Source organism: Trachypithecus francoisi, unplaced genomic scaffold, assembly GCF_009764315.1.
Source record: "Trachypithecus francoisi isolate TF-2019V2 unplaced genomic scaffold, Tfra_2.0 Lachesis_group5, whole genome shotgun sequence".
Classification (NCBI taxonomy): domain Eukaryota; kingdom Metazoa; phylum Chordata; class Mammalia; order Primates; family Cercopithecidae; genus Trachypithecus; species Trachypithecus francoisi.
In genome coordinates this window covers 59,353,576-59,376,201 of record NW_022681470.1, presented here as the reverse complement: position 1 = coordinate 59,376,201, position 22,626 = coordinate 59,353,576, and the positions used below count along the sequence as shown (strand labels likewise).

General features: G+C 38.7%; 1 protein-coding gene across 1 annotated transcript in view; it reads right to left on the bottom strand.

Annotated features, from left to right (window-relative positions):
- Positions 1–22,626, bottom strand: part of PPP1R12B (protein phosphatase 1 regulatory subunit 12B) — a 243,316-nt gene that overhangs the window by 29,713 nt on the left and 190,977 nt on the right. Inside the window, 1 exon segment of the mRNA XM_033198353.1 lies at positions 196–212. Within this exon segment, the coding sequence (XP_033054244.1) occupies positions 196–212 (17 nt within the window).

Genomic DNA, 22,626 nt, shown 5'->3' with positions numbered 1-22,626 from the left:
AGGTAAATTGAAAAGCTTGTTCCATTGCTTTGGGCAGGAGGTAATAAAAGTCTGAATTATTGTGGTGACTGTGGAAAAGGAAAAGGAAGGAAAGGATGTGAGAAATATTACTGAATTATTATATAACGCTGTTTAATTAGACATGCATTCACTCACAAGTATTAAGCATGCATATATAACAGGGAGAGTTCTTACCTAGAAAGTCTTTCATGCTAGAGAAAGGAAACAAAAACAAAAAAGAAAAAAGAAAAGAAAACAGCATTAGCAAGAGACTGATTTGTATTATTTCCATCTATAAATGCATTTTTCAAATCAGATGGCTGAACTTCACAGCTGGAGATGGGGGTGCCATTTAAGAAAAGCAACCAAATTGACTACACAAAGGTGACTTAGCCCTAGTTCACACTTCTTTGTATGCCATGACTCACTAGATTTGAGGTATTAGGGACAGCATCTTTTTAAACTAGAAGTTAGCAAAATGTAAAATGATCAAAAACTGCCCCAACTCCCCACCCAACTAACTAGCCAAGCTTGTGTTCTAGGAGTGACTATCACTGACTTTCTATGTGACATTTGGCCTCTCTGGATCTCAACATCCATTCTATTAATTTCCTTCAGTTCACAAACTCCCAACCTTGCCCTGAGTGAATACTGCAACTACAAATAAACTACAAATATGAAAACTCAGGAGACTTCCTCAGTTTCTCCCAGATCGCTAGTGAAAGTAGAAGAGTAAGGGAGAGGGGAGAAAGTCCCATCCTAGTCCCTAGGATGCTGGTTTAAAAAAAAAAAAAAAAAAGTAGGTACTCTTGAGGTCTCAAAAGAAAGGAGTTTTATAGATACAACCCATATACTTGGTCATTGTAAACAAATCAAACAACAAAAAGGGCTTATGTCTGTCTTTGACATTTACTTTTTACTGTAGATGATCTTTACCCTCCTATCCCTTCTTCTTTTTTTTTTTTAAAAAGAACTCTGGCAAATAAAAATTCAATTGGCTTAAATGCACTTAATTATTTCCTTTTTTGAAGTGTTACAGAACAACAAAATCTTCAAGACAGACAAGAGAAGGAAGAGAAACAAAGATCCAATAATCTACAAAATGGGTAATGAATTCTTGAACTTCTGAGTAGTCACTCAATGACACTGCTTTGCATTAAACAGTCCCTGGAAGCCACTGGTTTGTCAAACAACATAGCAGGACAACCCAACACACCACACCCTACAGCTGTCCAGGAGAAGTATACAGCGACAGCACATATGACTAAAGAGGACTGAATAGAGTCACCTTGATAAATGATGACATTTCCTCATGGAATCTGTCTTTAAATCGGGGGTTATACTCATCAGAATAATCCTGCACACTTTTGCAAACTGTACATGTCCTAACCTCAGTACTGGACAATCTGTTTCAGTAGGTCTAGAATGCAGCCTTCCTATATGTATTTTTAAAAAGTACCCCAGGTGATTCTGCTGTACAGCCCTGATTAAATACCACTGGACTAAACGAAGGTTTTTGAACATGGAGACATGCCCTCATTTGAGGTGGGGGAATCATTAGGACTCATTCAGAAAAGTATATGGTATATTCTCATACAGTGAGTTGAGAATCCTGAAAGTTGGAAATCTAAAATTCAGGACAATTCCAGGCATTTTTTCTGTCCCACATTTATATATCTAATCTCTAGTGGCACTCATATGTATATCCCACACTATCAATGTCTACTTTCTCAACTTTACCTGAAGTTTTTTTTTCTTGATGTCTTTTTTCAAAAAAGAAACTACATTTTAATCACCTCTCAAGAACTAACACATATATAGGGCTGGGTGCAGAGGCTCACATCTGTAATCCCAGCACTTTGGAGGCAGGAGGATCACTTGAGCCCAGAAGTTCAAGACCAGTCTGGGCAACATGGCGGGACCCCATCTCTACAAAATAATTTTTAAAAAGTTAGCTGGGCATGGTGGTGTGCACCTGTGATCCATGCTACATGGAAAGCTGAGGCAGGAGGATCACTTGAGCACAAGAGGTCAAGGCTGCAGTAAGCTGTGTTTGTGCCACTGCACTTGAGCCTGGGTGAGAGTGAGGCCTTATCTGAAAACGAAACAAACAAAAAGTATGCAAGTGAAGCTGAGATCCTGGGCTATGGGCTATTCATTAGCTTTGTGAGAAGACCTAGCATCTGGGTGAATTAAAATTTATGTCCAGGAAGACTATTTATTGTGACATGTCAAATACTTGTGAATAATTGAGCCTGAACTCCATACCAGCAAATGCAAAACATCTTATTGTATTTAAGAACCCACTGTGTGCAGAGCCCTGTAGAGGAGGCACTGAGGAAGAAGCAGAATAAGTTGCATGACAGAACCAGGAGAGCACTGTGAACGTAATTAACCAGTTCACCTGAAGCAATGTAGGGAAAACATGAGAATGCATACTATGTATTCTCATGTTTATGGAGATAACAGTGGTAACTCATTGGCTCCAACTAAGAAAATCTCCTAAAAGATATGAGTTTTGGGAGGACCATATTAGAGAAACACACACAAACACACATTTTTTTTCTCTGATAACAAAGACCCAGAAGAGATACATACATTTTTTAAAAAACCATATTGTTATGGAGGGAACGTTTCACTAAAATTCCATCTTATTCCTAATTATATTTTTAGTACCTATAGGGCCAGAACACGATAGGTGTTCAATAAACACTAACTGAACTGAATTGTTAATGCTCTGAGAAGTGTGATGGCCTTGGCTAGACCTGAGTTCTAATTTCTGCTCTGACATCTAGCAATATGACCTTGGCAAGTTACCACTTATTCTAACAGTAAGAATTAACTGTGATAACTACAAGGAAGTGAACTCTTAAAATGTCAGCTTCCCCCTCACCATTCCTCTGCTTTCATTTTTTAAATTGTAAGAATATTGTATTAGGCCAGGTGCAGTGGTTCACGCCTGTAATACCAGCACTTTAGGAGGCTGAGGCAGGTGGATCACTTGAGGTCAGGAGTTTGAGACCAGCCTGGCCAACACGGCAAAACCCCATCTCTACGAAAAATACAAATATTAGCTGGGTGTGGTGGCACATGCCTGTAGTCCCAGCTACTTGGGAAGCTTAGGCAGGAGAATTGCTTGAGCCCAGGAGGTGGAGGTTGCAGTGAGCCGAGATAGCGTCACTGCATTCCAGCCTGGGCGACAGAGTGAGACTCTGTCTCAAAAAAAAAAAAAAAAAAAAAAGAATATTATATTGGCTGTTGATGCTGGTTAGAGTACCAAGTTAAAACTTTGTACCTTTGGTTCAGAATATTGAGTCCACATGTAGCCAAATGAAACAATAATTTAGAAGACCATTTAGCTTCTCTCAGTGTTTCTGAGTAGAACAGCCTTCAAACTATACCCTTCATATGGGGGTAGCATTCTTGACACTCTCTCCAAAGATATACTTTCCGCATCATCTTAGGTATGGAAAAATGACCTGTTTACAATCAAACTGGTCCCTTGGGCCTTCTTTATCTTCCTCCTATTGAACTAGGAGCCCATTTCTCCATGGTGTGCACAGACTGAGGCCTAACTTTCTGACAATTAAATCATGCTTTTTTGCTGACTTTTTCTTGAAATGTGAAACCTCACTTGATTTTTTTTTTTTTTTTTTTTTTTTTTTTAGTTCTTCTTTGTAAATATCCTATTTGTTGGGTAAGATTTTACTACATCTTTAGTTTTAAATTCTGCTGTGTAGACTCTGGCAGCTGCCTCTATGGTGACGAAACAAGTTTTTGTTTTTGTTTTTTTTCCATTAAAACAGCGAAATTAGGATTTTACCAGGCATCAGTCTTAGCCATTATCTATAAATCAACTCATGCTAATAATTTCCATTACTTTACTTTTTTAATAACATTAATGCTTTTCATTTAGAATGTTCTGGAAGCACAATTAAGCCAAGAAAGTTCTCCGATATATGGATGCATAGTATGGCTGTGTATACCATATGACCTTCACTGAGGAGGCTGACATAAAACACAAACACTTAAAAATTGAAAAACACAAAAAATAGGTTAGCACTATCAAGCAGCAATCAGAAAAAGCCCAGAGGGTTCCTGGATATGAAAAGGCAGATTCCACAGGGTTTTTAAGAGGCCTGGATTAATTTTTCCACAAATGACAGCATGTGGAGGAAGATAATGATAATGGTGCTCACACTTGTGATTGCCATACCAGTTTTTGTTCCTATTGGCTTACTGTAGGAGGTGTTCCCTACAGCCACCTAGGAAGTTGATGACCTACACTCTTACTTCTGCTTGCCAGGAGTAACTGAAAGCAAACATCACAGTCTGTTGTTTATTAGCTTTTAAAGGCTTGTTAACATCCCTTGTTAACAATTTCCTTTTGGGTAACCTTTTATAAAATGTGTAGGTGATGAGGGATCCAGCAGACAAGGTGGTAGACAATTTACCTAGATCCAGAAAATAGAGAAAACAGAGCTTGCAAGTTAATCCTCGATCTTTCCTCGCTACCTCTAATTCCCTCCAGCTTTTACCAGACTTTTGGAGCTATGTGGAATCCTTTTTTTTTTTTTAATATTATGCCTTCAGGGGCTAACCTTAGCAATGTCCTAGGAAAATCAACCCTACCAATTAGAGGAGAGCATATAAACCTCCTAAAACCTCAGAGATTAGTGAGATTTGGATGCAGCAGAGGGAACACAGTTACCTTAATACAAACAATATTATTTCAAAAAAGGAAGAAAACTGGACTTCTAAGGGTGAATTATTCTCATTGTAACAGAAATGGTTTCTTTTCAGGTTTTTAGCCTAAAAAGAGTAAGACAAGATAGCTTAAAAGTATATAGGGTTTAATGTTTAATTCCCCCAATTCTGATCAAATGGCTTGGGTTTTTAGATCATACTTCCTAATTTTCACTGGTGGAATACCTCTAGAAACTATTGTTTTGCTTGGCTTCTTGATACCCTAGATAATCCGGGGTTTGATGAAAAACACTAGTTGGATTTAGGGAGAGAGAAGTTGGGGTTTCTTGGGTAAAGAAGCAGAGTGGCTGGATTGATGCAGAAGACTTAACTTTAATTTTTCCCCTTCATCCTCCTGTCATTCAAACTAAGCACAGATCAAATCAACTGTTAGGCTAACACGACTTCATTCAAGAAAGCTGACTGCCAACCCTGCAGGGAGACTACTGAGTAAATCTAGAGGAGATAAGACAGAGTGGGAGTTTGCCTAAGTAATCTCAGGGGAACAGTGAGCCAGGAAGTGACATCAGAAGAGGCAAGCAGAACATAGGGTAGGGAAATGAACACTGAAGCTTCTCCCAGAGAAGAGGATTCTAAGAGGTCAGCTGAGTGGGCAGGAAATAAGGGGAAGTCCTAGAACACAGGGCCAAGGGACTCCAGCCAAATCAATGATCCTTTAGAGGCTAGGAATGTGGACTCATCTTATCTATGCTCTGGCAGTGGTCCCGTCCTTCCATTCTCTCTCCTCTGTACACTCCCTCTCTCTTCTCAAAAACAGAAGTTAGTCTACTCTGTAAGTAGAGTCTGAATAGCTTATCTGCACATGATGATATATTTTAGAAAAGGCATGAATCGTTTCTCTAATTGGTAGGCTAATTCACAAATTTATTATGCTGTATGCTCTAATCTGGAAGTCTTAAAACTTCTGTACGTATTTTTGTTAAAGATTGTTTTGCTCTACCTTCTACTGAAGACAAATCATGGCCACTAAAATGAGACTGTCTGGTGTGTCTGAACTAGATAGAAACTGTTCAAAGAAGGAATTACTTTCACAGCTTTTATGGTCCTACTGGGGACAACAGATAATGTGAATGAGACTCTGGAGAAGAAGAGACTAAAAGCTGCTCAGAAACCAATATGAATACAGAGAGTAGAGGTAAAAAGAATGATTAGCTAGATAGACCACAGTTTTAAAAATGTCCCAAAACTAAGAAGCAGACTTCTTCCTTTCATACTTCTTGAAATTCTCCCATAATAATCTCATTGCTTGGGCCTGTTTCTAATAAAAGAACAGAATGAAGATCACCATTAATTCAGATGGCAATCCTAGAAAGGGACAGAAACCAGACTGGTTTTCATTTGTGAAATGTATAGGGCCCTTAAAACACCAGAGACTGGCTTAGAAAAATCCCCACAAAAGCTTTCAACTTGAAAGTTATCAGGAGTTCAGGAAGGCACATAATTAAAACCAAACTCCTTCTACCAAGTTTAAAATAAAATTGTGGCTCAGGAAAGCTGGGCCCAAGGGAAAGGAATGAGACTAAGTCACATGTCTGCTGTCAAGGCTGAAACTGGTTTAACTCATGTTCCTTTTGGAGTCATGGCTTGACCCCACAGTGATGGGAAAAAACTTCTATTTACATTTTCTCCCAAAGAGGGACTAAGCAGAAAGAACATTTTATATTATTTCTTGTGTACTAGCTGAGCCACGGGAAACAATTTGAGCTATTCTGGGATGGCCTACAGAGAACCATCTTCTTTCCCTTCAGTGTTCTCAGAATACTGACTGATGATGAACAAGCCAATGATGTGAGTGTGGCTGCAGCAAGGACCCTTCACATTTTCAGAGGTACTGCAAACCTAATCATGGTCTGAGTTAACTGCAAAATAGTATAATTTTGTAACTTTTAAGAATCATTCTGGTTTCATACATACGTCCAAGAGAGACAAAAGTTTCCTAGCCTTCTATATTAAGGGAAAAGATTTCTTCATAATTCAAACAGACAAGATTCTTAGGAAACTTGAAATAAAGAGAATCTACAGTCTCTAACTTTGAAGTGAAGCCTGCACTGTTCTAGTAATTTATCTGGGGATCCTGCATAATCTGGAAATAAATGTGAGGGTGGAACAAGAACTTCCAAGATTTATGCAAAGATGTGACAGTAGAGGACAATGATAATGAGGCCTATGCTGTTTTTCTACATCAAAAAAATTAATACCATCAAATTTTCAATTTCATTAGTTTTCTATTGCTGCCAAAGCAAAATTTAGTGGCTTAAAAACCCATTTATTATCTCACAGTTTTGTAGGTCAGAAGTCTGCATAGTTCTGCTGGGTTCCCTCAAGTTCTCAATGGTCTGAAATCAAGGAGTCTGCTGCTGACTTTCATCAGGAGCATCGGGGGAAGAATCTGCTTCAAGCTCATCCAGGTTGTTGGCAGGAATCCAGTGCTGTGGGGTTTCAGGTACCTACTGCTGTTCAGGGTAGTGGCTGCCTACTGCTTGCAGAAGCTCCTACATTCCTTTTCACACGGCCCTTCTGTTTTTCAAACCAGCAATGAAGCATCAAGTTCTTTTCACACTTCACATTTCTCTGGCTTCCCATTCCATCATCTGCTGAGAAGGCTCTCTGCCTTTCCAGGCTCATGTCATTAGCTCAGGCCCACCCAGGAAAACCTCCCTAACTTAAGGTCAACTGTGCTATGTAACGTAACAATCATGGGAGAGCTATCTTGTCATATACGTGGGTTATAGAGATTAGGCGAGGACATTTTGGGGAGGCATTTTAGAAATTCCAACTATCACAAGGATCTCCCTTAAAAAAAATGGTAAATTTATCTGTAACATCCTAAAAGAAACATCCACAGTACATGGCCTCTCAGCTGCACTAGGTGATTGCATACATTCAGAATCAGGGCAATACCAAAAGCAGTGTCTTATACAGGGAAAAAACAGGCATCCATGTGACCTGCTATACATATGTGTAAGAGAGCACACTTCCACGGAAACATTAACTTTTAAAGGCAAGTATTAAATCACATATGTCTTCATCATATTATATGTCTTGATTTGTCTTTACCAACTACTTAACACATATAGAACAAAAAGTTAAAATAGTCAAATATAGTACTTACATTCAGTTCATATTATAAATATTTCTGAAAAATCTCATATGCCAGATTGTGACTACCCTATCAATTTAAGGCATGTAAAAATGATATCATGTAATGTCACCTCACATATTGCAGTACATGTCACTATATTTTAAAATAAAAACCATTAAGTTCATTAAATGATAGAAATAGACTCATCTTTTGTTGTCTCTATTGTGCTACCTAATATTATTAGAATTTTAAAGCTCTCAGCATCTATGCAGACCTGTACCTCCCTTTTGTGAATATTCCCAGCTTCTGAAGAATTTCTGGATCTTTTGGGAACTCATAAAATGCACTCATTGTAGAAGGAAATATATGGATATACTAAAGCCTCCATAAAATATCTAAGGCAAGCCATTTTATAGTTATAATTTATAAACTCTTGTGATTCATAAACGCATTTGCAGGCTCAGGCATATTTTCCATCTAGCCTTTCACATGCTGTGTACTATATGGGATGAAAATGACCAACAGGGGAATGAGGAGCTCTAAAACTTGTGTGGCTCTAGCACATGGGTCACATTTCTTACATTTAATATCTATATTTACTTTCCCCATAGCTTAGAGTTTTAGGTTCACACAGATGTGTATGGCCATCTGAAACTATGAAATACATTAAGATGGTTTTTAAAAAAATAGCCTCAGTGAACACCTGAGAAAAGAAGCCTGATCAGTCCCTCAAAATATTGTTAGAAGACAGCATAGAGTGTATCGTACATTTTAAAAGTCCTTATTTAGGCCTTAAATCCCACTGTTTGAGTTTCACTCCATTTCTCTAATTGAGATTCCAGGTCTCTCCCCACTAGTCTGTCAAGGCTCTTCAATAGATGATGTTACTGACCACCATTATACCTCTTTAGGAAGTAAGCTTTTCATGAAGCCTGGGAAGAGATGGATTTTTTCATATGGTAAATGTCACAGTCCAGCAGCCTGTTTGGGTAGCAGTCACTTTAATTTTATTTACCAGGCTGTGAATCAAAACTTTTACAAAGGAATTAGTGAGGCTCTCCAGACCTCACATTTCATGAGGAAATAAATATTAATACTTGGGACCTAAGTAACATAGGGTAGAACTTTTTATTTCTGAGTAGCTTCCACAGGCTTTTTCTCTTTTGATTCCCACAAAAACCAAAATATTAACTCACATATTTTGGAGCGACAGATATACCAGCAAATTGCAATAAACAGGAATCTGAATTGACTTGGGAAGATCTATGGTTAGCCTTCACGTTAGAAATAAGATTCACAAGTGTGTGGCCTCTCAGTCCTTTCCAGATGGCTAAATGGGATAGGAGCGGAGAGATCAAATCTCAGGCAGCAGCATTTATTCCCTGCATTTACATTAAGCACCTGTATGTGACCAGCCTTATGAGTAGTACTTAGAGAAGTAAAATCGACAATGACAGAATCTAAGACATGGCTCTTTGATCTCAAAGAGCTCTTCTTTGGGGAGATAAAATACGCACACTCATAAAACAAGTAAGAGTGTAATTCAAGAAAGTAATTGATTAAATGCAACCAAATGTTAGAACATCTAGTACATGCAGTAAATAAAAAGGGATAGTTAGGAAAGGGAGAGACTGATAATGACTAGATATTTTCGGCAAGGAGATAATGGAAGGAACAGGAGTTTGAGGCTGCAGTGAGCCATGATGGTGCTACTGTACTCCAGCCTGGGTGACAGAGCGAGACCGTCTCCAAAAAAAAAAAAAAAAGAAAAAGAAAAAGAAAAAATTCTGACTTTTTACTAATCTAGGTTTGTCTGTTCCTGTTATTCTGTTACATTTTTCCTTAAGATAGCTTTTGTTGTCGCCATCTCTCTTTCCAAGTCAGATTCAAAAGTCAGGGATACTGCTAACAATCTAGGAGCTATTTAAAGAAGAGACAGTAGTTTCACTGGAACAGCTACACCCCTTACTGGTTAAGGCTGAGGCTCTTGATCCAGACTGCTGGCTCCAACATTTACTAAGTTATGTGATCTTACATGATTACTTAACTTCTCTGTTCAGTGTCCTTGTCATTAAAATGAGAAAATGGTACTTGGTGTTTATGGTTGTCGAATGTATTAAATAAGACAATACATGTACGCGCTTGGTACAGCGCTGATGAAAAGTAAATATTCAATAAATGTTAGCTACTGATATTACTACAGTTCTCCCTACTTTTTCTATTCTCTCTCTTGTCCCTCTTTGGTCTTTTGGTTCTCCCAATGCTTGTTGGCTGCAAGAGGAATAAGCTCAAATAAATTCCTCAGCACTCAAGTAAAGGATTTTGATTATTTGTAGATTTTGATTATCCAGGCTAATTCCTACTTCCCTTTCTAATCTACACACATTTAAGGTCATTATTTTACTGTCTGGATGGATATATGTCCTTTCAGACAACCAACCATGTAAAGTTGATTTTGGAAATCAATGCAAAACATTTTTTGAAATGCTGTAATACACTCTCACATTATTTTACAATTTTATTTAAATCTAGAATATTTAACTTTTCATACAAACAACTTTTAAAATAGCCACTTGCAATTTTATGTACAACTCCGAAAACGCTGCTTTCATAATGAACTATGAAGAGGTTAAAGTCCAGATACACTTTCAGTATCTTTATCTAATCATGTCACTGGTAGAACTCTTTCCATGCTGTGTAACCAAAGAAGGCTGTTGGATTTTGGAACTGTTATGAGAACTAACATCCCAGTTGTGGATAACCGTCACCCACTACATGATAACCAGGTTGAGAATAGAATAAAAAAAAGAGGCTTAAAAGAAATAAAAAGCTGATGAAAGCTAACTCTGATTGTTTCCCTTTGGTCTTCTCACTGTAATGAATTGCCAGCTCACCCAAATATTATCAGATTAAGAAAAGAAATTAAAAACCAATGCTGAATAGGAACTTTTCCAAACTTTAAAAATAATCCCTTGTCACACAGCTGGTTAGGTACTGAAAACAAAACTAGAACCCAACACAAAACTCATAACCAATTGACCCTTAACTAATCTAAATTTCTGAATCCTTTGAGAACTGAAACTTATCACTGTAACATAGGTTTGACCACAATACCTCTGAACAAAGAAACCAGAAAGAAGACCTGCTGTTTTCCTGCATGTGATTCCAGGGGTGATGGAATAGGAAAGAACCATTAGAAAAAGAAACGTATCTCTTATCTGCTTGTGGTTACTCCTCTCAAGGTTTACTCTCAGCCCTTCCTTATGTTACATCTACTCCTTAGACAAGCTCACCACTCTTATGGCTTCAATCATAAATATCAGTATTTTTAGCCCATAATTTTCTAAGTGTCAGACCAACTACTTTCTGGAAATCACTATCTGAATGTCCCAAAGTACCTCTAATTCAACATACCAAAAAGTGAAACCATTTCCCCACTCAACAGCATTTAGCCTCCTGTGTTTGCCAACTCAATTTTGTCACACTATTTTTTTTTTTTTCTTTTTGAGACAGGGTCTCATTCTGTTGCCCAGGTTGGAGTACAGTAGTGCAATCATGGCTCACTGAAACCTCGACCTCCTGAGCTCAAGCTATCCTCCCACTTCAGCCTCCCAAGTAGCTAAGAGTATAGGCACATGCCACAATACCTGGCTAATTTTACAATTTTTTGAAGAGACAAGTCTTACTCCATTGCCCAGGTTGGTCTCAAACTCTTGGGCTTAAGCAATCCTCCCATCTCTGCCTCCCAAAATGCTGGAATTACAGGTATGAGCCCCTGCACCTGACCCTTATCATACCATTTTCTAACCAGTCACCTAAACCAGAGACCTGGTAGTCACTCCTGACTCTGCCCTCTCTCACGCTCATCCTTATCCCCATTCTATCAGTCCGTGTCTTGTCAATTCTACCTTCTAAACAACTGAACGCTTCTCTGTACTTCCCAGAAAAAAATCTCTGCCCAGGCCCTTAACATTTCTCACCCGGAATACTGCAATCAAGGGCCAATGACCTGATCACATCCTGACCCTCCCTCCCAATTCAGCTTCCACAGCTGCCAAAGTTATTCTCTAATATGCAATTCTGAGCACAGCAACTTTACTTCAAATCTTCATTCCTTTATTCTTTATCCACAGGATAACTCCCCAAATCCTCAAAATTACATACTAAGCCTCACATGACCTGGGTTTGCTAAGCCTCCTGCCTCATTTCTTATTACATTTCTCATATATCTTTCATTCTAGCCACACCGATATGCAGCTCTCAGAATAATGCCATTATGTTCTCATATTCTTTTTCTACCTTTGTAATGTACTGTTTCCTTCTTCTTTGTCCGTCTAGCTTCTATTGTTCTCCAAACATCAGGCTAATGTATTAACCACATGGCTGACCTAAAACACCCTGAACCTATGTCTTTATGAGAAAATTCACCTCCCTGGTGTTCTAATTCTTGATTTTCTTAATCTCCCCAATTAGACTGCCAATCCTTTGAGGGCAGGAACTGTGTCTTTCATTTATGAATTCCGGTGTCCAACATAAAGCCTACTACAAAGCAGATGCTCATAAAACGTGGGAGGATTCACAATAGGGCAGGTGGCTTTGACGCACATTTATCATGGAACTAAAAATTAGAGTAGAAGGGCAGGACACCGCTTGCAGGAAAGGGAGCTGATGCCTTCGAAGCTCCCAGTCTCCCTGGTCAACAAACCAAGACTTCAGATGCCATCTCCTCCAGCTCTACATAGGATATGAGTGAACTAGGCCACTCTCTACTTAGAATTCGTGTAATGGGTCCAAATGAGAAAGCTACTTTTATTCCCACAGGTTTTACTGTTCTAGGAAGATTCCTTGGGCTGAACAATTACTGCTATTGATTTTCCTTGAGTGAAATAAAAAACCCCCAAAAAGAATACACTCACGGTTTTAAATAGGCAGAAAAAAATGGTTAACAGATTGTACTCCTAATTAGCATTGTTCAACCAAGTGTTTCTCATTCCATGACAATGGATTATAAAGTGGAGTAAAAAAGGATTCCAGATTGGTAGTGCATCAGATGTAGTGTTGGATGTATACAGGATACAATAATATGCTAAATAAATGTTTAGTACTTGTCAGAGGAGGGCACAAAGCACATGCAAAAAATAATTATCAACACTGACAGTCTGGAAGGCAAAGAGGCAGAATGCCTCTGGTCTGCTAACCAAAGTTGCTATGTAGACAAGCTCTCAAGAAGGCAACAATACTTTATCGTTCAATTATTTATCAAATGTACCTAATTAGTTTGTAGGACTGGTTATAAAACAAAGCTAATGGATTAAATGTTCCCTTTATGTACATTAGTGGTTGACTGAAAAATATTATGTAAAATCTTTGTTGTTTTTGGTTTTTCTTTGCCATTTTAAAAATGGAGATGTTAGAACTGAAGGAATAGCAATCCAGACTAAATGGGAACATGCTACTGATCTTGCTTTATAAATGCAGGTTAAATCCTATTATAACAAATACCAACACAACGAAAATGCGCCTAATTAAAAGATTCCCAGGGTTCATCTGATGACCTACTTACTTCAAGATTTATTCAATATAATAAATATCAGATAAGCACTACAATTTGGACATCCTCTAGTATTTATTTCCTTTAAATACACCCTGTATCAAAAAAATGTTAAATTAGCAAATAATAAAAATTTGAGAATATTGACCAAAGATTACCTGGCTCTTACTTTTAGGATGATTTAAAAATGCTAAATCATCTAAATTGAGTAGTTCCTAATTTATAGAATTTATAAATGTTAGACCCAATAATATACACAGTGATTAAAAATCAAGAGCTAGGCCGGGCGCGGTGGCTCACGCCTGTAATCCCAGCACTTTGGGAGGCCGAGGCGGGCGGATCACAAGGTCAGGAGATCGAGACCATGGTGAAACCCCGTCTCTACTAAAAATACAAAAAATTAGCCGGGCGTGGTGGCGGGCACCTGTAGTCCCAGCTACTCAGGAGGCCGAGGCAGGAGAATGGCGTGAACCCGGGAGGCGGAGCCTGCAGTGAGCCGAGATCGCGCCACTGCACTCCAGCCTGGGCGACAGAGCGAGACTCTGCCTCAAAAAAAAAAAAAAAAAAAAAAAATCAAGAGCTAGAAGTGTCTACTGTATTTGTAGTTCAGAATTTTTTCTTTAACTACAAAGACTAAGAAAAATAATTTTTTTAACGTTGTAAAATTACTGTCAAAAGAAAGTTTTACTACTAATTGTGTGAACCCAGCATCTTATATTAGGGTTGTTTCATGGTATGAGAGAAGAGACCGAGCTTTCAAATTCTCATCAATATCTACCTGGTATGGTTCCCGTTAGAAATGCAAGTGAATCTGGAAGTTTTTCCGCTTTTCCTAACAAATCAGAGATGATCAGAGCTGTTACTAAGGGAACTCCTCAACTTTTAGACACAAAAAAGATGCTGAACTAATGGAAACTTCACATGAAAGCCAAAAGTAGCAGTAAAAAAAATTATTTCATTACTTAGGATCAACAGAGACCAAAACAGCAATATTAGGAGCATACCACTTATAATAGTCATTTGTAGTGTTGGTAGGAGCGAGTGAGGGCATGCCAAAAGGATGGATGAAATTTTCTCTAGTGAGGAAGAGGGATATGTTTGTTTGTGTGTTTGTTTATTTACTGATGGAGTTTCGCTCTTGTTGCCCAGGCTGGAATGCAATGGTGCAGTCTTGGCTCACTGTAACCCCTGCCTTCTGGGTTCAAGCGATTCTCCTGCCTCAGCCTCCCGAGAAGCTGGGATAAGGGATAACAGGTGCCCGCCACCATGCCCAGCTAAGTTTTTGTGTTTTTAGTAGAGATGGGGTTTCACTATGTTGGCCAGGCTTGTCTCAAACTCCTGACCTCGTGGTCCATAAGGCTCCAGCCTTCCAAAGTGCTGGGATTACAGGTGTGAGCACCGCGCCCAGCCGGGATGTATATTTTTAAAAACCATGTTTAATAGCATAATTTTGAGTTCAGAAAATTAAAAATATTTATTATTTTCAAAATACAAACTAGAGAAGGTAAACAAAAATCTTCTTGGTTGGTGAGAACATGCACTACCTTCCACATATGAGTGATTTTTCATTAGGGAGTATACTGGTATACTCCCTACACATAATCTCAAGGCAAGCATTAGATTTTTATATTATTTAAAAGAGTCATAGGTTTACTGAGTATAGAAACACTGAACTATGAAAAGTATCAGCTGCTGTTATGAGTTTAAAAGTAAAGGTATATGATAAAAGTTTGTTTTCTAGTTACTGAAAAATCATCCTGCCTTTTGTTTTCTCAAGTTAAAAATAGTAACTTGTTTGACTTACAGTTTATAGTTTGCCTTTACTACTTCTTGAACATTTGACGAAGGGTATGGTGTCCAAAATATTCTCTCCATGTGAATAGCTATTATTTTAAAATTCTCTCTAAGGATATTTTCCTTATATGGGGGCATTTACTATTTAGCCCTGTTAACAACACTCAAAAAAGAATCAAACTTTTAAATGCTGGCTGAAATTTCAATCCTCTGTTTTGAAGAATGTTGGATCAGGGGCTGTCCCTCTGTAACTCTGTGCCATCTCTAGAAGAAACTGTATGTATGTATACAAACAAGTCAAAGATGTTTGAAAGAGGACAGTTAAGAGAGCTGTCCTGACTTTAACTCTGAAATGCACACAGAAACTCCCCAGTATCTTTACTGTAAAGACTTAAGCATTTCCACTTTAAAGAGAAATATGAAGACCCTGAAGCCCACAAGGTCTCAGGCTCTAAGGGCTCCATGGTCCCAGAGAGTATGACTGGGATTTGAGAACCAGGCACCGGAGATTCAGTTATGGCCTGTCAATTCCCTCCCTTGGCCTATAAATACAGCTTTCCTCCTTCCTGCAATTTCGGTTTCCTGTGTCTCCATCAAGGATAAATTTTGGACTCCCACAGCTACGTAAGCTTTTAACTGTCATATTTGCCCTAGCATGTTCTTAAACTTGACCTTCAAATATATTTGAGATGTACTCCAATGTTGCTGGGAATACGGGGTTTTAGAGTCACAGAGCGTGGTGCTTAATCAAGGCTCTGCTGCTTACTAGTTGAGCAATGCTGGGCAAGCCACTTCTCTTCTGTGTATCTCAGTTTCCTCATATGTTAAATAGGGATAGCAATACCCACCTTTCAGGGTGGCTGAGGATCAGCCAGTTACAACCAGGTATCAAAAGGCATATGAGCACAAGAACACCATCACAAAACTAGTTGTTAAAGAACAATCAAAACCACTTTTTAAAGAGTACCCTAATTAGTTGGACATGAGAGAAAATGAACTATGCTAGGAAGATCTTAAGAGATGAAATCTTCATTTTATAACCAGTCCTTAGTGTCAGCAGCCACCAAATGAGTCTTGCATATCTTTCACTCTGACGTTAAAGACATAAGCAACATAATGGAACATGAGTCGTATCTGAAAATCAACATTCTCTTTAACATAGTCTCAAGTCATTTGGACACTGGAAGTTGGTTAGAGTAAGTTGATGCTATTGTAGGAATCCACATCCAGTGACCACTAAAATTGGGAAACAGTCTCTTATTAAGCCATCTATGTTTTAGTTTCCTATAATTCAGATTTTCTCCCACTGTGACCTCTGTCTAAAAGGCACGGATGAGGGTTTGTGAAACAAGGGTAGGGAGGCTGGATAGCAGCTGTTAGAAGTGAGACAAGACGAACGCAGTACCTAACTCTAAGAAAGCAAAGGAAAAACAGAAAGGGAAAACGGGGGAAGGTCACCAAACAGGTAATTGTTGGTTGCTCACCACATTGCTCTGGGAGCTATGGTATAGTGGTGAAGAGACATTAATAAGGGGTTCTTTACAACTAAAGGTACTACTGAGCATATGAGGGAAGGGGACAAAGATAAACACTAACTGAAGTAAGGTGTCCAGTTTTGTGGACCTCGATTGGTAGCCACCAAAGAATACCCAATAGCTAGTGGGGTGAAAGCATTCTGTGGCTCCTTGGGGAAAAAAGGTACCAGTCTACATGTTGAAGAGACACTCCTGGAACTCGATGACAGTAACATATATATTGGAGCCCCTCTTGGTGCTCTCACAAAAATTTGTGAATAAAATAACTTCGTAACAATATTCTTTGGTATTCTCATCCTTAGCTGAGGTCTTAGACCAACAGAATTATAAATTCTACTACATGGTAATTTATACTGGTAAGAAAGACATTGAAAATAGATACAAAATAATTGAAAAACAAAACAAACAAACAAACAAAAAACCCCACACTAGTCTATCCAGGCTTCTTGCAAATATTCTCCCTGTAGCTCCCTAAGTAAGGAAGCTATGGCCATCCTTCTTCTTACTCTGTATATACAGCAAAGCACAATCTAGTTCCTGAAAAAGTAACTGCTATATTGCCTGCTACCTAATATGCCCATCAGAACTTCTCATCACTTGCTATTGGTAGCAGTTCTTGCTTTTGTCAGCTTCCCACAGGGGAAGACACTAAATTAGATGCAAATGCCCATATGCAAATCACTTCATTGAGACATTCGTTAGAGAAAATGGAGAAAAGTCTCAAATGGCTCTACCTAGGACATCACAAACACCTCCACAGAAGTGGTTGTCAATGGCCAACAGTTAGTTCTTGGGCTTTTAAGCAAGAAATTTCCTGAAGGCACTTGGTGATTAAGGAGTAAAGTTCCAAGTGGCTATAACTCCTTGCTCATTTTGGTTTTTCTCACAGACAGACATACAAAATAGGCAAAGGCATACTCTACCTCACATATATACATACATACACAAATATACACACGGAACTTTCACAACTGAAGTTTAATGTATATAGTTTTGTGGCCATTTCGGAGGTTTTTCTCTTGAAACATAGTATCGATCCATAAAACACAAGAAAGGCAGTGACTAAAATAGCCGTAGAAATTAAGAAAAGCCTCATAAGATAAAGTAATAAGGACTGTAAAATCTTACTGTTAAGCAGTTTACAACTGATAGTTAAAAGCTAAAAGGCAGAAACTGTAGCCTGACATATTTAAGTCTGCTTTTACTTAAGACTGTATTAAGTATTATGAACTATAACCTCTTGCAGAGAAGCTTACAGGGTCTTTACTTGGAATTTTTCTTTTTTCCTGTACCGATTCCCATATGCTCTGAAATCCCTTTGCTCTAGACCTAACGCCCCAAGTTTTATATATATACACACACACACACACACACACACACACATACACACACACACACACACACATCCTCTACCTTTGACCCATCTATGAATATATGTAAATAAAAAATGCTGCTTACTCGGAGAGTCTTGGCAGTCGGGGAGGGAGATGCTGGGGGAGAATCAGACTGAGATTTCCGATTCCGAGTGAAGTCTTTACTTCGGGTATATAAAGAGGACATGGTTCCTCAGGAGGCAGATAGACACTCAACCACTGGATTCTTCACACAAAGCTGGGAAATTTCCCCTGTAGGTTACCCTCACAGAATCTCTCCTTTTGAGTTGATGCAAGAGGACTTTGGATAGAACTAAATAAAGGATAAAAGCAGCCCTGTAAATTATAGTCTTGAGCTCTGAACCAGTCCCCAGTTACACAGAGTCTGAGTTCCATCAATATTTTCAATTCAGTTTTGACCACAGGTTCTCAGGACTGGTAGCTTACCGTAGAGGGTATTGTGCTGAGCAACACCTTTTATGCCTAGATTGAGTCCTTGATTCTCCTCAAAGGACACTTCTTATTGAGGCTTGCTCTCCAATAAAACCTGAGTCTAGGTTCCTGATGACACCAGATTAAATCCCAGAGGAAAGACGACCTTGGATCCTGCCGGCAGCAAGTCTGGGAACAACTACTATCACTTTATCCAGAGGGAAGAAATACAAATCCTGTGGAAAATCATGCTGTCTTTCCTTAGCTTGACTCCACTGGACTGTAAGGCATTTGGAACTACTATGATAAAATCAGGTCAAACAACTTAAAAAACAAAAACAAAAAAATGATAAATAAGGAACCAAGAGTTTATAAGAAGGAAGCAGTCTGAGGAAGTCAAATTTCCCTAAGTCCTCCCAGACGAAGCTGCTTTTACATATAAACACTCACAGTCATACACACATCTTTTCCCCTCCCCTCTTCTATTTTCTGACATTCCAAATCCCTATTCGCTCAGTGAGGAATGCTGGAGAGGAGCCAAGGGCAAAGATTCACTTTCAACTCAGAATTCGGGTTGCCACTTGTAGGAGGAAAAGAAAGCCTGCTAGCTTCTAGGAATAAAGGGAGGCTCTTTGGGGGCATGCTGAGGGGCAAACTTCACCAACCTTCCAGTGTGCCCTGCCTCAGAGAATGCAGAAGTCTCTAAGACTGATTGCTCTGAATACTATGAGAAGGGGGATTTTTCAACTTCTAGATCTCTTAAGTAACAACGCTCAGACAGAAAAATTAGTCAAAGCACCTCCAGGCCTTTAATGTTCCATTTTAATGAGATGCCATTCCTGTTGCACCATGAGGAAGCAAACTGAAGCTCTGGCTCACTGCAAAGAAAGTTCTCTGTCCATTACAGACCTTACTGGCTGGATCTGTAAGTATAAAGCTTACCAGAGTTTCCTAAGATGCCACAATCAGGGAAAATGACAATGGAAAGGGGTATAAAGGTGAGGGAAAAGAAAGAAGGGTCAGAAATGAAGAGAGAAAACAGACAGTAGTGCAATTGCAAGACTACAGGACTCAGAAGTACAGGAAAATGAAATTAAAAAGAGAGGAATTTATTTGCATAGTGTTGAAGGATTTTTGGATTTGACCTGGAAGAAACATCTCAAATTTAATCTTTTGCACTCTGTTGTTACCACTACACTAACCAAAATTTCTAGGCCAAATGCTTTCTTTTTTTTTTTTGAGACGGAGTCTCGCTCTGTTGCCCAGGCTGGAGTGCTGTGGCCGGATCTCAGCTCACTGCAAGCTCCGCCTCCCGGGTTCACGCCATTCTCCTGCCTCAGCCTCCCGAGTAGCTGGGACTACAGGCGTCCGCCACCTCGCCCGGCTAATTTTTTTGTATTTTTTAGTAGAGACGGGGTTTCACCGGGTTAGCCAGGATGGTCTCGATCTCCTGACCTCGTGATCCGCCCGTCTCGGCCTCCCAAAGTGCTGGGATTACAGGCTACTATACTATATTTTTAATCATTATTTTGGAGTGTACTCCTCCTTCTACTTATATATATAAAAGTTAACTGTAAAACTGCCTTAGGCAGGTTCTTCAGGAGATATTCTGAAGAAGGCATTGTTATGATAGGAAGTGACAGCTCCATGCCTGAAGACTTTGCAATGGGATAAGATATGGAAGTGAAAGACAGTGATACTGATGATTCTAACCCTGCGCAGGCCTAAGTTAACATGTATGTGTCTTAGTTTTTAACAAGAAAGTTTTAAAGTTGAAAAGAAAAAAACAGATAAAAGCTTATAGATTAAGAATATAAAGAAATATTTTTGTACACCTGTATAATGTGTTTGTGTTTTAAGCTAAGTATTACTGCAAAAGGGTCAAAACGTTAAAAAATTTTAAAAATGTATACAGTTAAAAAAGGATAGTAAGCTAAGGTTATTTATCATTGAAGAAAGAAAAAACTTTTTTATAACTTTAGTATAACCTAAGTGTACAGTGTTAATAGTCTATAGTTGTGCACAGTAATGCCCTAGGCCTTCACTCACCACTTGCTCACTGACTCACCCAAAGCAACTTCTAGTCCTGTAAGGTGCATTCATGGTAAGCGACCTATACAGGTATATCATTTTTAATCTTTTACACAGTATTTTTATAATACTTTTTCTCTGTTTAGACACACAAATACTTATCATGTTCCAGCTCTACAGTATTCAATATAGTAACATGCTGTACAGGTTTGTAGCCTAGGAGCAATAGGCTCTACCAAATAGCTGAGGTGTGTAGTAGGTTGTACCATCTAGGTTTGTGTTAAATTCACTCTTTGATGTTTGCTCAGGGATGAAATTGCCTAACAACTCATTTCTCAGAATGTATCCCTGTCGTTAAGGGACATGTGACTATATTACTATCTTATAGATGAAGAAAATGAAGTTCTGAAAGGTTAAGTGTCTTGGCCAAAGGCACACAGCCAATAAAAGGGGAGCAAAACACAACTGCCTGAAGAATAAACTTTGGTTGATTAAAGTAAAGTAAAAACAGATCTGAAAAGATTTACCAATTCAAATCCTTCAGTAAAATTCTGGGTATTTGAGATACTTGCAGGAACACATCACATATACAGAGGAACATAGATAAATTCTCCAGAAAGCTGAATGTAAGCTCTTTTTTTCTTCATTTGTCTTTTTGTAGATTTAATTTTTTTTCAACACAGCCAACAAGCATTTATTGTTCCTTTCTGACTGAAAAGACATTAATTCCCCTGTGAAAACAAGCACTGAATAGAAATATTCTTGACCACAGACTTCTACAGGATGAGCTTTGCAAACAGCCACTTGTTTAGAAAATAACTCATTCCAGATAAGCAGGATAGGATGTTGAGTTCATCTATTTTATTTCTTGTAGGTAAAAAAGAGGGAGGAAAAAAGTCTATAAACTTTAGGGTGTTACTATAACTGAATTAAGAGCCCCAGGTAGTCAGCTCAACAGAGTTTCCAAAAAATATAAGAACTATCAAACAGAAGAACTGCATATGTTTGTTTTTAAGATGGGACACATCTAATGTGTGAATAAGCCAATAAAATGCCTCATGATGTGAATCTAATCATTGACTCTCATTGATTCAATTCTCCCAAAAGTTAGTAAAGGAAGAAATTAATGAACCAGTTGAGTAATTTCTACTTTTTCCTCTTTTTATTTTTTAAATTGAAAAATCCTAAATGGCATGGTTTAAGGGTGATGTTGGATAAAATGCTACCCAGTGATGATTTCCAATGCTAGCAATATAGCACGGTGCTGTACACATGGTTTGGGAAGGGTATGGATTTGAGGTCAGATATCCTAGGTTGAAATCCTAACCCCTGCTTAACTGACTGGTATGATCAAGTTCTTCAGCCTCATTGAATCTTCTTTGGTTTATCACCCAAAATAGTGATAAGGATGCTTATTTACAGAATTGGTTTTTTTTTGTTTGTTTGTTTGTTTTTGAGACGGAGTCTCACTCTGTCACTGGGGCTGGAGTGCAGTGGCCGGATCTCAGCTCACTGCAAGCTCCGCCTCCCGGGTTCACGCCATTCTCCTGCCTCAGCCTCCCGAGTAGCTGGGACTACAGGCGCCCGCCACCTCGCCCGGCTAGTTTTTTTGTATTTTTTAGTAGAGACGGGGTTTCACAGTGTTAGCCAGGATGGTATCGATCTCCTGACCTCGTGATCCGCCCGTCTTGGCCTCCCAAAGTGCTGGGATTACAGGCTTGAGCCACCGCGCCCGGCCAGAATTGTTACATGGTTTAGGATACACACACACACAATCATCCATCACAGTGCCTAGCATGTGGTCATGTTCAATACATGGTCGTTTTCACAAAAAATGCTTGGTTAACAAGCACATGCATGTATAAAATATATGTAAGAATCTAAATGAAAACCTGAAGCAAAGAGCTTAAATATCAGTTTTTATATTCTATGCACTTATTTTCCTTGTGATTATGTAAAAGGTTACTGAAAAAGATATCAGAATCTCCTTTTCAAATGCTTTAAGAAAAAACTTATCTCTACCTATTTTCCTCCTTCCCTTTTCCTAACTTTCCTTACTTC